At 39.8% G+C, this 15,876-nt stretch overlaps 1 protein-coding gene across 2 annotated transcripts in view; it reads left to right on the plus strand.

Moving 5' to 3' along the window:
* The window catches only part of USP40 (ubiquitin specific peptidase 40), a 39,503-nt gene that overhangs the window by 11,924 nt on the left and 11,703 nt on the right, over window positions 1-15,876 (plus strand). For both annotated transcript variants that reach the window (XM_054070150.1, XM_054070151.1), the window contains 15 exons: window positions 734-862; window positions 1,374-1,475; window positions 2,040-2,147; window positions 3,530-3,851; window positions 4,362-4,443; window positions 5,419-5,590; window positions 6,263-6,347; window positions 7,587-7,657; window positions 8,750-9,069; window positions 10,014-10,140; window positions 10,890-10,947; window positions 11,587-11,640; window positions 13,229-13,317; window positions 13,972-14,058; window positions 14,853-14,889. In XM_054070150.1, the coding sequence (XP_053926125.1) occupies window positions 734-862; window positions 1,374-1,475; window positions 2,040-2,147; window positions 3,530-3,851; window positions 4,362-4,443; window positions 5,419-5,590; window positions 6,263-6,347; window positions 7,587-7,657; window positions 8,750-9,069; window positions 10,014-10,140; window positions 10,890-10,947; window positions 11,587-11,640; window positions 13,229-13,317; window positions 13,972-14,058; window positions 14,853-14,889 (1,843 nt within the window). The remainder of the gene's footprint in view (window positions 1-733; window positions 863-1,373; window positions 1,476-2,039; window positions 2,148-3,529; window positions 3,852-4,361; window positions 4,444-5,418; window positions 5,591-6,262; window positions 6,348-7,586; window positions 7,658-8,749; window positions 9,070-10,013; window positions 10,141-10,889; window positions 10,948-11,586; window positions 11,641-13,228; window positions 13,318-13,971; window positions 14,059-14,852; window positions 14,890-15,876) is intronic.

The raw sequence follows: 15,876 nt of genomic DNA on the forward strand, positions 1-15,876 counted from the left end.
GAGTAAAATAATCACCTAAAAACCTCAATCTTAATTTTTTTAAAAGAAAGATTATCATCTGGAAATCGAAATTATGTTTAGGTTTGTACTATCATAGTCTGATAACGTCATGTATAAATTTAACTGTGTATGTTTTATGTGCCTGTGGTTACTTCATTTTTCTTAGGAATCTCTCTGCATTCGTACGCACACATTTTTGTTTTAAACTGAGCTATCTCATTGCCTGATGGCAATTTTTGAATCCTTAAAATATAGAAGAATTATACTTAATAGAGACATTGATATTGAGAAAGGTATTTTTCTTATTGAAATTTTGTAATGCAAGCTTGGAAATTTCTCAGTGTTTGCATTTGAGGAAGCCTTTTTTTCACTTGGTTTATATGTAAATATGTTAGGGTTTTTTTTTTCTTTAGTCCTTTAAACAAGAAAAATCCAGGTTGTGACAAACGGGTTGAGCTGTTCTGGTATTCATATCAATATTTCATTATTTTAGATTTTGAATTTCCAATATTATTCAGAGTCATGCTTAAAAATTGCTTAATAAATTTGTGCTTTGGTCCATGGTTTGCATCTGTCCATGCCTGTGTTCCTCAGCACTGAAAAGCTGTTTCAGTCTCTGCACATGCGAAAGCACACTGAGAAACATCTGAAGCTATGATGATGGTGTGAAACTGTCCCATTGTGGAAGAATTACCGATATATATTATTGTTATTATTGTTTTTCTTTTTAAAGACTGAAATGGATGATTCAGAGTACATGTATGAGCTCTTCTCTGTTATTATACACAAAGGTGGCTGCTATGGAGGACACTATCATGTTTATATCAGAGATGTGGATGAATTAGGAAACTGGCAATTACAAGTAAGTCCTAAAGGCTTTTTCTTCCTTGGTCGTATGTCTCATTTTTCAGAAGAGTGTGAAAAGCTAGTGGTTGAAATGTACCTCCAATCTAATGAATATTTCAGTGAGGAGTTTGGTCTCTTACCTCAGTGAGAAGGCTGGTTTTCCATAGCATTCCATCTCTATCAAGATTTTGTAGTAAATCTAAGCTTTTGGATGTGCCGGACTCTCTCACATTATTCAACTCACTTTTTCTTTGCAAACAAATTAATATCTTTGCTCAAGACAAGCACGTTCATTTCAGTGTGTGATTTGAGCTGGCTGTTTAAGTAGCATAAGTGCCTTTTTTGTTAAAAGGAATGATAATGGATATTCTGTTTGAAAATATACAGTCGGTAGCAGGTGGCAGCTTATCAGAACTTCCTTCACCCTGCTAAATTGTGGATGTTAATATTGGCACAGGCTATAATCAAAAACCACTGGTTGTGTGTGAAACAACAGTATCTGTGAGTGTTGTTTTTTTCTTATCCAGGAAGAAGAGGATAGGCTGATTGAAGATAAGGCTTTTGGAGATACTGAAAGTGCCAAAGAAACAGAAAATCCATTGGCAGTGTTAAAAGGGATTTTATCAGAGGTATGGTATGTAAGGAGTTTATTGCTTTGAATTTGATCATAGGGAACCTAGAAGAAGGGGTTAATGTATGTAAGAGTGGCAGGTTTAAGTGGATATTAGGTAAAGGTACTTCCCCCACAGGGTGGTGGAGCACTGGAACAGCTCCCCAGGGAAGCAGTCGCAGCACCAAGGCTTATGATATTCCAGAAGCATTTGGACAACACCCTTAGACCCACACTGTGTGAATGTTGTCCCGGGCAGGGACAGGAGTTGGACTCAGTGATCCTTGTGGGTCTCTTCCAACTGGGGATATTCTGTGATTCTGTGAAGTATGCAGAACTGTTGTGAACTACTGTGAAGCAGATAAAATTTGTAACTTTACCTAACTGTGCTACAAATAGAGGCTCTTTATACAGAACGCGGCCCTTTTGGAATATCTCTTAAGTTGCTTACCTAAGCTGTTGCAAAAGATGATGTTACATTGGGTTATTAACGAACAGGAATGATTTAAACACTTATGGCTTCTTTGTGGTGATGCTTTTACTTTTGCAGCCTTTGTTATCCTAGTTTTTAATTTCCCCATAGGAAGAATCTAAACAAATTCCTGTGGATCAATTAGGACAGAAATTATTGGAGAAAAGAGGGGTGTCCTGGAATAAGAAATATCGAAAACAGTATGGACCATTACGAAAGGTAATATGTGTCTGTTCTTTACTGTTAAGGTAACTTTACATTTATGTTCCTATTGAATAGTCAGTAGGATGGTAATTGAGAATACTGACCCTTGGACAGCAGATTGTGTGTAAGAGAGCTTTGTAAGCTATATTAAACTGGGGACCATGAACAAGATTCTCAAAGGACTGTCTGCCTGAAAGCTTTTCCAGCTGTATGCCTGACCTATAGAAGAATTAACCTTACTGAAGTGAACCTTGTTTCACTTGTCTGTGTATGAAGTTGCAACAACTCTACTGCTGCTTGAACATAAGAGCACTGACAGAATTAAAGAAATACAGTACCTCATCACAGTCCTCACAGAAATGAGGCTTTGAAAACATACGACACTGTTTGGTTGGTCAGGGCATGTCCACAAAATTAACATTTCCAATAAAATCCTGTTTGTTGAGTTGGTGACTGTACTTTCGAATGCTTTAAGAGAAATGGTTAGCATTTGTGTTATAGGTGCATGGCAAGTTCACCAGTAATGCAATTTTCACAAGATTTATTTAAAAGTAGTTGTGAAATCTGAATCTGAGTCTTCGTGGAGGCAGTTGCTTTTCTAACTTTGCCAGGGAAGTGCTAGAAACAAGTTGTGAGCAACCCAGTCTTAACCATTTCAAAGTTTGAGTGCTCTTGTGAATGTTGCTAAAGCTGCCTTTTCACAAGTGCTGGGTCTCTACCAGAAGCACGTTGATCAATGCAATACTTTCCTTGTTGAAATAGCTGAATTGTTCTACACTTTTTGAATGAGCTTTTTATTATGATTGAAACTGAAGTTGATTTTGTTTGATTTGGGTTTTTATTTTTGAGGGAGTTGGGTGGTTTTTGTAAGTTTACTGGGAGATTGGAGGGGGTGGCTAGTGTCCACACCATCCCCCTCCCTCAAGAGCCAGGGTTTGTTGTGTGTAAGTTGGATACCAAGGTGTCTGAAGTATCTGCATGCTGCTAAAATGAAAGTAGAGAACAGAGTGGATAAGCTGGGCAAAATGGTATGAGGAGGTTTTAAGTTCTTCAGATGCCACAATGAGCAGCATTAATTTGGGTAAGGTGCAGCTCAGCAGGGCAGAATTGAGCTCAAGATCCTGATCTGGTAAATACAGAAGGGAGCACTTCTGCAGGTATGAGGAAGCTTGAAGTGTCCCTGTCAGGGCTAAACTGGTTGAGATGGAACTCTGCCTGATAAAGTGGTGGTAAGAAAATTCCACTTTTTTTGTCTGAAGTGAGGATATAAGTGGGGAAGCATAATAAAACCAAGTTTGAAGGGATGGGGTTTGTGTATCAATTTGTGAATCAGTTGAAGTATATAACGCAGGCTGCTGTCTTTAAAACTGAGTATCTTCTACTTGCTTTCCTTTTAGTATTTGCAGAATCATCCACGGATATTTCAGTTCTGTCCTGATGAAAATAAGGTTGGTCTGAAGGAAAAACACAAGCTCCTGTTTAAGTCAGATTTTCAAGGAAAAGATCTCCAAAGCCCTCCTCAGAAGAACAATGTCCAGTGGAACTCAGAAAAAAAACCTGCAAGGCAAAGGGACAGTTGTGCTGGTGGCCACTGGTTTGATCTGAATGATTCCAAAGTCCAGCCCATCAAGGAGAAGGATATTGAGAGACAATTTCAGGGTAAAGAGAGTGCCTACATGCTGTTTTATCGAAAATCTCAGTTAAAAAGACCACCTGAAGGTACACAAAGCTCATCTTGATATTCTGGGGGTTTCCTTCATTGACAGTTTGTTTTCTGGAGGACAGAGGCTGTTGAGCCTTTGTGTCCTTTCCAAGGGTTGAAGACACAGTTCTCTTTCTAGCGATCATTTGAAAAAAGGGTTCACTGAAGATGTGCGGAGGTTACCTCTGAGGAGGGAGTGACCAGTTAATTGGTGTTAGCTGACACCAATTTTTTGCTAGCCCACTTCACAAATACCAGCAGAATATCTGCTGAAACAAAGATAAGTTGTTGTTAATGGCATTCATGTCAGTTTCCCTTTGAGAAAGACTGATGGGAAGAAGTAAAACAAGTGCTTTACTTGTTGCTATCATCTTGCGGTTTAATTTTCTCTATTACAAAAGGATGCAATATTATTGCTTTTTTCCAGTGCTTACTGTACTGTAATGTCTCGCCTTGATCACTTTTCTTGTTTGCCGAAACACGTTTTAAGCAGCTGAGGCCAAACTAGCCTATATTATTTGTTGCAGCACGAGGAAATCCAAGGTACCAAATTCCTGAACACCTTCTGAATGAAATGAATGCTGCTAATACTGAGCTGCAAAAAAAGAGGTATATTAACATCACTATAACAATCTCTTAAACAGCATTCTTAACCTGCAGAGCTCCAAAGTGATTTAAAATGAAACTCATTGATCAAGCTAGATAATAAAATGATTCAGTGCCATAGACGTTAATGGAGAAATATGGTTTGCATGTCCAGAGTCTGGCTTCTACTTGTTCCCTGCTTCCCTGCTGGTGGCATAACTGGGTATTCTATAGAATTTCAAGGGAAACTAACTTACAGTTTAAAATCATAATTTTTTTTTTGGTGAAAATCAGTGCAGTTCTAGGAGAAGAATGAAATATGTTATCTTAATTATGTTTGACGAGGAAGTTCTCCATGGAGAGTAGGGGGAATGACTTGCTTTACTGTGAAACGACAGATAGATGGTATCCTTTGGCACAAACATAGAGGATAGAGCTAGTGGTGCTCCTTTGGTTGAAACTTTTCCTTCTGTTGAGGAACACAGAGCTGATGTTAAGCCTGAATCACAGTTAACCTAGACGCACGCAGGAGGTACAAATCCTGTGCGATCTCTCTGTGCTGTGTAAATTGCTTATTTGTTGCTGCCTTTAGCTAGCAGAGCTGGATACAGGCATGAAGGAGGAAAGCATGGCTGTGTCTGTCCAGCCTCAGTTTCCATGCAGTTTTTCTGTCTGTGCTTCAACAGAGAACTGATCTGGAATGCAGCCTGAAAGGTGAGGTGTGCCATCCTGTTTAGAAGGGTAGAAGCAAAGTGTAGAAACACACAGAGCATACAGTCACAGTGCTTATGTGGAAGATGTCTGTGTTGTACAACGCGTACATCACTGTCATCTCTGAGCAGCTCTTTGCATACCCCTTAATGGAGGGGGGAATGTGGCAGTGAATTTAGTCAGGAGGCTGCTCGTTCCAGGACAGCTGCACAGAAGCGTCTCTGAAATTAAGCACACCATTTGTCGGTGTTAAATTCACCGGTTTATTATTCTGTTATTCTTTCAAAGAGCGGAATGTGACTCAGCAAACAATGGCATTGATTTACATCTCCATTTGAGCTCATGTTACAAATTTCACAATGGGGCTTTACATCCTTCCCTTACTTGGAAAGAGTGTGTTGTGGATTTGACTATTGATAGAAGAAAAACGCTAGGAGACCTTCGACAATCAGTTTTCCAGGTATTTGCTGCATTAAAAGAACTGAAACATTTCATTCTTGCCTTACAACAACATTTACTTGTGTATTTATGCTGCAATTTTTATGTCGATGAGAAGTTTTCAACCGTAAATATTATTTTAGGGAGTTAAAACCTGTATGGGTTTACACAAAAGGAAATATTGAGATCTGTTCTCAAAGCATTGAAGAAGTCATTATGTTGATGGAACTTATTATGCAGCCTCTAAAGCTGTCATAAGCTAATTATTTATATTTGAGCAGCATTTACATGAGCATGGATTGATACTTTGCAGAACTCAAGGCTTATCTTAGCATTTATTCCATACTGTGCTAAAGGAATATGACCATTTTTAGATACCTAAATTGAAGCTACCTTAGTGTCAGGAGACTTTGTTTGCTTTTGCTGTGCCTTGCAGCATTTGGTTGGGGTCCAGCTGAAACTTCATTTTCATGTATCTCCTAACTAGTCTGAAAGGCCAAGTCGCAAATGCTCAGTCATTTCCTGTGCTACTTCGTTGAAGTGAATAGCTGTGACCTGTTCAGAGCCAAAGGGAGCTCAGTAGCCAGTCTGGAACAGCTTTCAACAAAGTTGTAATTTTGAGTGATGAGAGTTATTGCTTGCTGTTGTGTTTATCCATCTACCTATCGATTTATTTATTTTTCTTCCCGATTAGATGTTGGAATCTTGGGAAGGAGACATGATTCTCAGTATTGCTAAGCCTTTACCAGCAGGACTGCATCTTTACCAGATACTTGATGGTAAGGCTACTACATATGAGGATTGCATGTTGTTTATATGTTGTGTTTACTGCAGACATCATGGACTTTGTATGTAAAACATCTTGGAGATGTGAATTACTAAGCAAGCAGTCTTCAAGCTCAGACTTAAATGCGAGTCCGCTGCTGTTATCCAGGATACTCTTATTAGTGAAATTAAGGCATTTGAGACTTTTCTATGTACTTTTTGTTGTGAAATGCACTAAGACTGCAGACGTTATGCAAGTTAAACACGTTTGTTTATGAAAATATCAGTCTGTAGCTTGACCTTGATTTGCTTATGGATGTTTGCTTTCACAGTTATTTACCTAGTAGGTAGAGCAGAGGATAGAAGAGAGGAGTCAGGGTCACATTAAAGAAAAACGTAAGTTAGACCTAAGCTGAAGTAGGAATTTGTAAGGAATGTGCTTACACATAGAGTACAGTAGTACTCTTTACAAACAGTACATTAAAATCATGAGTTCTGTCTCCAGCTTTGTATTCTCACGCAGTTGTAGGTGTTAGTCTTCAAAAGCCTGTTGAGCCATTTTTAAGTTTTATAGTCTTTGTGGTCTGTTTCAGCAAATGAGGGATTCTACCAGAACATAACCTATTTTTCTGAGATGTTGACATCAAAATAGAGGCACTCATGGCTGCTGTAAATATTCCTCCACACGCTAGTGCAGGTGTTTAAATGACTATGACTTTTAAAAAGTCTGTATCTGGCTGGTACGAGGATAAAAGAAACTGTAGCATGGGCATTAGTATTTCAAAGAATGAGCTTGGAATGTCCAGTCTGCAACTCATTTATTGAATCCAACCTCTTTATTTTATATCTATTGATTCTATTAAATCTCGTGTAGATAATCCCAACCAAGTAGTTTTGCCAATCATCGCGTCACTAGATTGGAAAAGATCTTTGAGATCGAGTCCAACCTTTCCTGTCCACTATTAAACAATGTCCTTAAGCACTTCTTGCTAACTTGAGCCTCAGTTTGCAAGGGCAATTGAATTGACCCCTTCTGCTGCAGCCCTATTTACTCAGCGAGAGTGCTGTAGGAGTGTGACCCCATTCGTGTGGCTCTTGCTACCTGAATGAACCCTGACTTATCCCTTGCAAAAGCAGCATTTCTAATGTTACACTTGAGCCAGAGTAGAAAGTGCCAACATTTTTCGGTTTACCGACCACCTGCTTGTCTGTTTTGCTGGAGGGGAAGAACTTGATGGTTTGCTTCTTTTTAGGAGATGAGCTGACACTGGATGGCATTGGGCTGGTTGATGGAGCAGACATCTTTGTGTGGAATGGGAAAGAGGTAAAAGAACCAAACACCTTCTCTACTCATCAGTTCTGAAGAAATTAGGTGCAGCCTCCAGTTTTGGAAGTGTTGATGTGTTCTGCAGATGTGTGCTGGCATGCCAGTGCTGGCTCTGGGGCCACCACTCCAGCCTCATCTCGGATACTGTGATTTCACAGTTTGTCAGTCATGTACAGAGCACTGCTTGATAAAACTAAATAGAGGTAAACTATGCAGAGTGCAGTGCAGCCAGGTTGCTAAATGCCTGTGCTGGCTGTGTTGCACTTTATTCTGAAAACATTTGGTCCCCCTTGGAAGGAGATTGGTTCATAGCAATATGGTAACAATAACTTATGCCCTGTAGTGAATCATTTCACATATAAAATTGGACCTGTCAATGACTACTTTTGCGTACAGTGTCCCTGCAACAATGTGCTCCCTTTATAGTAATCCATCTTCCTTCTAATAATAAGGCTTCTGCTTAACTTACAAGTGCTTGCCTCAATGGTAAAGTAACGCAGCATTTTATTCCATCTCTGTAATGGAATAAAATTACTTTTAAAAGATTCTTTTTTGTTGTAAAAGTATACGTTTTCTTTCTCATTGATTAAAAAGAGTCTCTAAAACTAGAGAAGAAAACACCTACCAACAGAGCAATTCTTGTCTTGATTGTACTTTTGGTATAATCCCATTGCCTTTGTAAAGGAACCCTATTCCTGACCTAGGCTGAGTATCAGAAAGGCCAGGTTTTAAAATCTAACTCTCTCAATTTGCCTCAATCACGCTTTTGGGTAGTTCTTTAGTATCCTGAGGGGGTATATTCCTCTGCACTTAATCTGATGGAGACCAAGCATCCACTCGTTTCCCAGCTACTGTTACATAGCTGCAGACTTGAAATGGACCTTAGTGTTATGCTTCCGCTTACCAACACTTCTGAGTTACTCCAGTTGTTTGTTCAGTAGGCGTTTGGTCAAAAGTGGTTATTTCTAATGAGGATAGGATGTCCATCTCTTCATCTCATTAGTCTTATTGTTGTCATTTATTGCTGTCCAGTCTTTTCTGTATTTTATTGATCACTACTGCATCAGTCCTGCATTCCTTACTTTCCAGGTTGGTGGTACAAAGGTGATGACAGGTCCTGAGCATGAACCTGTGGTCATAAACGTCCTTCGTTTAGCAGAGTATAATGAAGGAGGGAAGGGTCAGCACTTCACAGAATCACAGCACGTCTTTTCATGCAGCACCAAACTAGGTGATCTGCACAAAGCCTTAGCACCGTCAGGAGGAATCATCTTGAAGAACGGCTCAGGTCCAGATAAAGAAGCCAAGAACTGGGAAGTTTTTCTTGAAGAAGATATGAAGGAAACAGTCAAAAGTGTTGGTCTGACAGATGGATGCTCTGTACTAATCTTGGACAGCCATGACCAGAGGTAACTGTTTTGGTAACAACTGTATTTAAACAAAAAAGCAATTTTGCCCATATCTATTTAGTTAAAATTATACTAGCACTAGATATATATATTTAATAAATTGTCACCTTGAACTTTTTAGTTCAAGATTACCTTACATTTTAAGGATCAGATACTTATCAACTATTAGATATTTCTTTGCTCCTGAAGTGCAGATGCAGTCGCATCCTTTGACTCTCACTTGTAAAAGGAAAAACCTAGCGAGAACAACTTGTACCCAGTCTGCTGGCACATCTTTGGCATAACCTGAATTTCTGAGGTTTGCCTTGGGTGGTTCTCTAAGGGGCCTGTTGGGATGAGAGAACAGAGTGGTATCAGAAGAGTAGGCAGCTCTGCTCAATCTCGCAGTTGAAGCTGAAGTTGCCAGGGGCAAATTTTTTATCTCATTTGAATTCTCAATGTATTCCCCAATGTATATTCCTGTTTTTAGAGATGAGCGTGTGCTTGTTACAGAAATTCTAATTTCCGAATTGGAATGGTAATGAAAAATTGAGATGAAATCAAATAATCAGCGGGTTCCTCACCAAGAACTGTTTCTGTGATTACATGCACTAGCAGGGACAGAGAAAATCTGAAGTTTTAGTTATACTTAGGTATGCTTTTACCATATTTTTCCAGAAGGCTTCAATACCGCCTTATGTAGTGACTTAAACTGTGAAGTACCTTCAGAAGCTCCAGTCCATTTGACAGCTGATTACCAAGACAGATTTTACTGGTTCACTCGGTATCCAGCCCAGAGGTGCCTGGATGCTGCCCGAGGCCTCCAACTCTTGCTGTGTGACACGCCATCACTATTAATGACCTATGCATTATTGGTTTATTTGAGAGCTTTGGTATTTAGCAATCTAGCCCAGATGGTGTGTAGTTTTCCTGTCTTTGACCATCTGTACTGCTCATTTTTATAGCTTCGTGAACGTGTCAAGTGGCAATTTGACTGCTTTCACATATGATATCAGCTGGCTCCAAGTGAAAGACTTCTGCAGAATGGAAGATGAAGAGAAACACGTTAAAATTACTGCCACTATTGAAACAGTAAGGAGTTGGTTTGTGTAGGAATGTAATATAGGCTGTTTCCCTGAAAAGCTTGGCCCATCCACTTGGGCCCATTGTTGAGGAATGTTTTTGTGCTTGGGGTTGAAGTTTTGCTGTGATGAAAATACTGTGCAGCTCACAATTAGTGTTACTGGAGTACTATGACTGCTGCCTAATAAGACTGTAATGCTGGTAACTTAACCCAGTGCACCTGGCATTAGTGTGTCTTGGTGTGAAACAACCAACGTCCTGTAACTGTATGTTTACTGAGGCAGTGTCAGTAAACTAAAGCTAAAAGAGGAGGGGAGTACTATTTCTTGCTTTCAACATAGGATAGGAAAAAATGCTGGCTTTCCCCAAGGAGTGGGCTTCTCTAGTGTCTTTTCTCCCTTTCAGTTATTCCCTATTGCAGAAAATCTAAAGCACTAGTTAGTTTTGCTTACTAAATTACTGTTTGTGAAATATTAGTCTTTTATAAATCACAAAATTAAATACCAATTTATTTTCTTTGGAAAAATTTCTTTCACTTCCATAAATGTATTATGATTTATTACATTTCTTTATTATGTGTATTTGATAATTATGTATATGGTAAAGCTCAGGAAGTGTTTTCTCAGCTATGGACGGTATTACCAGGAAAAGGACACACCTAGAATGCATTTCAAGTGAAGGCAGCCTTTTCTGGACTGTGAACAGCAGATGTGTTACAGGCGTTCTGTGTGAGAGGTGTCAATATTGTTTCCCTTTAGGTGATGTCAGATATCAAAATGAAAGCAATACGTGAGCTTCAGCTGGAGGAGGAGCTAGGTAAGTGTTTGACTGCTTTACTTTTAGATCTCAGACTTAGAAATCACTGGCTGGCTTCCTGCCTTTTGCATCAGTCTATTCAAAGCAGCAAATCCATTGCTGTTAGGAGGTTTTGTGGGATGAAAGAAGATGCAAAGGACCTAAAATTCATCTAAATTTGAATACAATTATTATTTTTCCTAGCTGAAAAACAAATCTGTGTAAGTCTTAATTAAAATACAGTTTATTAAGGTCTTATGTTTCAGAAGCTATTTGAATAGGAATAATCATCTCATCTTACCCAAGTCTTACATGGAGAGTTGAAGGAGAATTTTTCTTTTACCTCATTTTTTTCTTTAAAGGTTTTGTTTATATCTTTACTTTTTGAAGCACTTGGTCAGTTTTAGGGTATTTTACTTGTGGCTAACTGCTGCCTTCAAAGAGAAAGTGCTCGTGCACTGAAAGGGTAAAAGTTAAGACTGTTTTCTCTCTCCAATTGTACTTTTGATGTAGTACCTGCAGAGGGAGTCCTCTAAGGAAACAGGTTGCTTTTATTAATCTTAAATGTGTTAACTGTCTAAACTTTGAGACAAATTTATTCTTCTTTGAATTCCATAATAATTCTCTCTCTCTCTCTCTTTCCTGCCCTTTCTGTTACAGCAAACGACAGCTGTCTCAGACCTGTTAGCGGAAATGGGAAACTTCTTTCTCCAGGTAAGTTTGTTTCTAAGTCCTAATTCTGTTAGAACCTCGGTGAGGAGACTGTGAGCTTCCCAGTGGGAAAAGTACATTCCATTAATTTCAAGGCTTAACCTAAGCATGCGTGGCTTTCTTTTTGTATTGTTTATTAACAATACCAATACAAAACTAGAATTTAAACTTTAAATATTCAGCTTGGTTTTCTTACTTGCATTCCTATTGAGTAAAACTGATTAGCATACCTGGCATTTTTTATTGACCACTGGGCATGTGCTTCAGGACTGTGGGAATTAGCAGAAAGTTCTGTTTCCCATACTTACTTTACAAATTGAAAAGTCTCTAAATGGTCTGTTTTGAATTGTATTTAATACATTACAGAACACCTTTCTAGAGTTCCAGGAAACTTTCATAGTTCCATGTCCGTCTGACTTCTGTTTCCTGAAGCAAGTTTAACTGAATGTGTTTGTCAGAGTATTGATGTGCAAAGTTGGATTTCAGAACAGCTTGAGCAGCAAACTTGAGTCCTGTAGTGGTGGAGGAAGCACTGTTGGGTTCCTCTTTGTTGTGAGAAGACAGCTTGTGTCTGGTGCATGAAGCACACTGACAACATGTTGTTTCATGGTTCCGTAAGAGTGGAGGCACGTGTTTGTGCTGTAGCCTGCTCTCTGATTTAGATGAGCATGTGATGCCAGCTCTCGCTCTGTAACAGTGCTCCTGGTGGCCGGTGCTCAGCAGAACATTCCCAACATTGCTTTTGCTGCTTTTGGGACAACAGCGATGAGAAACTGAGTGGATCATCTCTATGCTTGCTGGGAAATGTTTTCTGTGACTTTGCTGTTTTGTTAACTTATTAGTAAAACACAGCCAGGAAGCCAAGGAGAGATCAGTTCCCCTCCACTCAGTGCTCATCAGACAACACCTGGAGTTTTGTGTCCGTTTTGGGAGCTCCGCAGCATGAGCAAAAGAGCCCTTACAAGCTCCAGTCAGTTCAAGACGGTCTGGGAGCTGGAATATATGAGATAACAAGCAGATGGGGTTTTCCAGCCTGAAGAAGAGTCTTGGCAGAGTGGGGATGAGGTAGTTGCCATCTTTAACTCTTTAACGTGGATCTGTAGAGAAGTCAGAGCCAGCTTCTTCTCAGAGATGCACATGGAAGGGATCAGAGGCAGCAGACACAAACTTCATAAAGAGAAATTCCAGCTTGTGTAGTGAGGGGGAAGCGAGTTCACATTGAGAGTGGTGAAACGATAGACAGGGAGACCTAGGAGGCTGTAGGATATCCCTGGAGGTATTCAGAGCTTGACTGGAAGAAGCCCAGAGTGAACTGATCGGACTTCAGAGCTGCTACTGTTTGGAGCAGAGATTTGGACAAGACAACCTACAAAGGTCCTTTGCAACCTAAATTCTCCTGTCACCCCACATACAAATGTGGCTTTGCTGCAGTCATAGGATGCTTTTACAGATCTGATGCCACCACAGTGGAGATGAAGTTCTCTAAATGTCCCTGAATGTTTTTGTCTTACTCTAAAGAGCAGCAAAATAGAATGGGTATTTTCAGGAAGCAGCAGCTTGTGATGTTTTGTGTTTTTTGTCCTTCCTGAAGTGCCTGAGGATTATACTGTCAAGGAAGCGGAACTGAAAATGGGAAGCTTGCTAGGGCTGTGTCATGGGAAAGCTCCAACTTCCACTCAGGTATAGTAGTGCTGTGACTGGAGAGAGCCTCATGCTGCTTTTATGCTGTTTACGTTTCCCCGTATTTCACAATGTCCTCTTTTTACTCTTACAATGGTTGTAAAAGGCATAGGAAAAATGCTTGGTGATAATGAGAGTTATACATATCAGCATGAAGACTCACACCATTTATCTTGGTTGTGAAAGGCCAAGAGCATATACGTGACCAGTTAGTGTAGCTCATATGACTAATGATAAATCGTTGTCGTTGGACTGTGTGTTGTCAGATTTGCATACTCTTGTGCGTATGCTTTTGTGAAAAGCGTAAGGTAAGAAAAAGGAGATGATGCTCTTGATATCTACAAGCTGTATATATGAAAAGGAAAAAATAGTTATATATTTTTAGAGATCAGAGTGCTAGCAGGTTTTCTCTCTGATTTGCAGCAGGCTAAGTACATGTGCAGATGGTTAATGAGCATCTGCTGATGGCCATAACTGAATTAAATGTGGTTCTCTGTCCTGCTTGGATTGTTTACTTTAAGCCCCAAGTAGTTCCAGTGCTATTTAACTTATGGCAGGCTTGCAGGAGCTGCTATCTGTGTGCTTTAGGCAGTGTTATTTCACATTATTTCCATACTTAAATATGTGTTCTGATAGCTCGTGCTTGCTTTTTAGCTTTTCCTATATTTTATTGTTGGAAGTGACCAAAACACAAGTCCCGAGATGGAGATTGTTGTGGAAGAGACTGCTTCTGTCAAAGAGGTGAGTCTGCTTTGAAAAGTTTGTCACACATGGGTCAGGCCTGTGCTGCTGAAGAGCTTTGCTTTATCCCCATTGTCACTTCAGCTCACCAGGAGACACCAGGGCAAAGGAGGCATTTCAACTCAAAAAAAATCAGTGGGGAAGAATGCCTTGATTTTTCTGCAGATAGTAAAGGAACAGCCTTGCTTTTTCCCGAGCATCAACATAGCCCAACCGCTTCATGCCTGGCTAACCACTGCTTTTAGACACCTCGGAACAACACGCAGTCGTGGCAGAGCTGGCACGGTTCTCTTGTTGTTTGTCAGACTCTGAGTGCACAGAACTGGAGTGAGAGGAGTCAGGAGGAACTGTGCACAGAGCAAAGGAAGCAGTTCCCTGTAGCGCCCATCCAGACTTCTGGGACAGTGTGCCAGTGTCCTCAAGAGGGGTTGGAAAGCGTTGAGTTTGCAGGCTTGGGTTCCTAATGGTGCATTTTTGAATGCTGGGACAGAATAGAGAAAGAAAGAAGGCAATAAACTGACAGTGCAGATTAGTTTTGGGTTTTTTTTTCACACCTACAAAAGCTGACACACCTGATGTAGTAAATTTCTTGCCTAAAACCAATCTCATTCTTGAAGGGTTTAACATGTAGCTCAAATCCACCATGTCTATGTAATTATATCGAGTTTAGGAATAGACCAAGAATCAAACACTCGGGTTTTTTTTTGCTAGAAGATTCTAGTGTACATCTGCTGAAAACTTTTATTTCCCAGCCCATGTACTGAGACAAGTCTCACCAAATGTTTCTTTTTCAGTGTCTAAATTTAATGCTGGAAAAATCTGGATTATCAGGTTAGTTGTGTTATATTGTTATTTAATATGTTTTTAAAAGGGATTTCCAGATTTCTAAGGCAGCTCCTCCTACGCTAAAACTTACTTGTAAGCTTGTTACGATGATCTGTGCCTCACTGTAAAGTGAGGAAGGGAGAGGAAAGAAGTATAAACTTGCAATCTTGCTCTCATGAAACCTGTCTGTGTGGTCACTCTTGAAAACCAGTTTCAAGCTTTCTATTTAATCAAAATACAACAAAATCCACAGTTCCTGGGCTGTTTGCTTGGATGCAGGTGGAGGCGTTTGGCTGCTTTGACGAGATTTGCTATCATAGTGGGAAGCACTGCATGAGATTAATTGTAAAATATAACTTTTGGTCACTTTGCAAAAACAAGTTATTCAAAGTGAGGTCACAGTTTGGCCATTATTTGGGAATCTGAGTGGTAGCAGCTCTCATTACCTGAGGATTAAGCAAGAGATACAGACAGCACTAGCACCACATATGCATTTCCCAGCTGGATATCTCTTTCCATTGATCCTGATGGGGAGGAAGGAGGAGAAGAGACTTGGAATGGCGTTGTTTTCCAGCTTGCTTTCTAAACATTCATTGAATGCTGAATTTGTGTTACAGTGGAGTGAGGGCTGCAAATTCAGCCAGTCTCCAAAACCCACGCGGAAGACATCCCTGCAGGCTTATTCACTGAGTGGCCCAAATAGAAATTACTGTGCTCTTGTCTGCCTGTGTGTATGAGTTGAAGTATAGTAATGTCTTAAATAACATAACCTTTTTCATTTCCCGCTCATATAGGTTTAATGCCAAGTGATGCTGGGTTTATTGCTTTATTTTATATTACCATTTTTGAAAAACTGAATTTGGCCTTGAGTAGAGATTTGATCTGACTGCTCGCGACAGAAATGTCAGACTTCAGTGGATTTTGATGTTCTTGCTGTTTGAAAAGACCAAACCCCCTGAATTTAGTCATGAGATTCCTTCTGAGCTTGGGTTT

The sequence above is a fragment of the Cuculus canorus genome, chromosome 6, assembly GCF_017976375.1.
Source record: "Cuculus canorus isolate bCucCan1 chromosome 6, bCucCan1.pri, whole genome shotgun sequence".
NCBI classification, from domain to species: domain Eukaryota; kingdom Metazoa; phylum Chordata; class Aves; order Cuculiformes; family Cuculidae; genus Cuculus; species Cuculus canorus.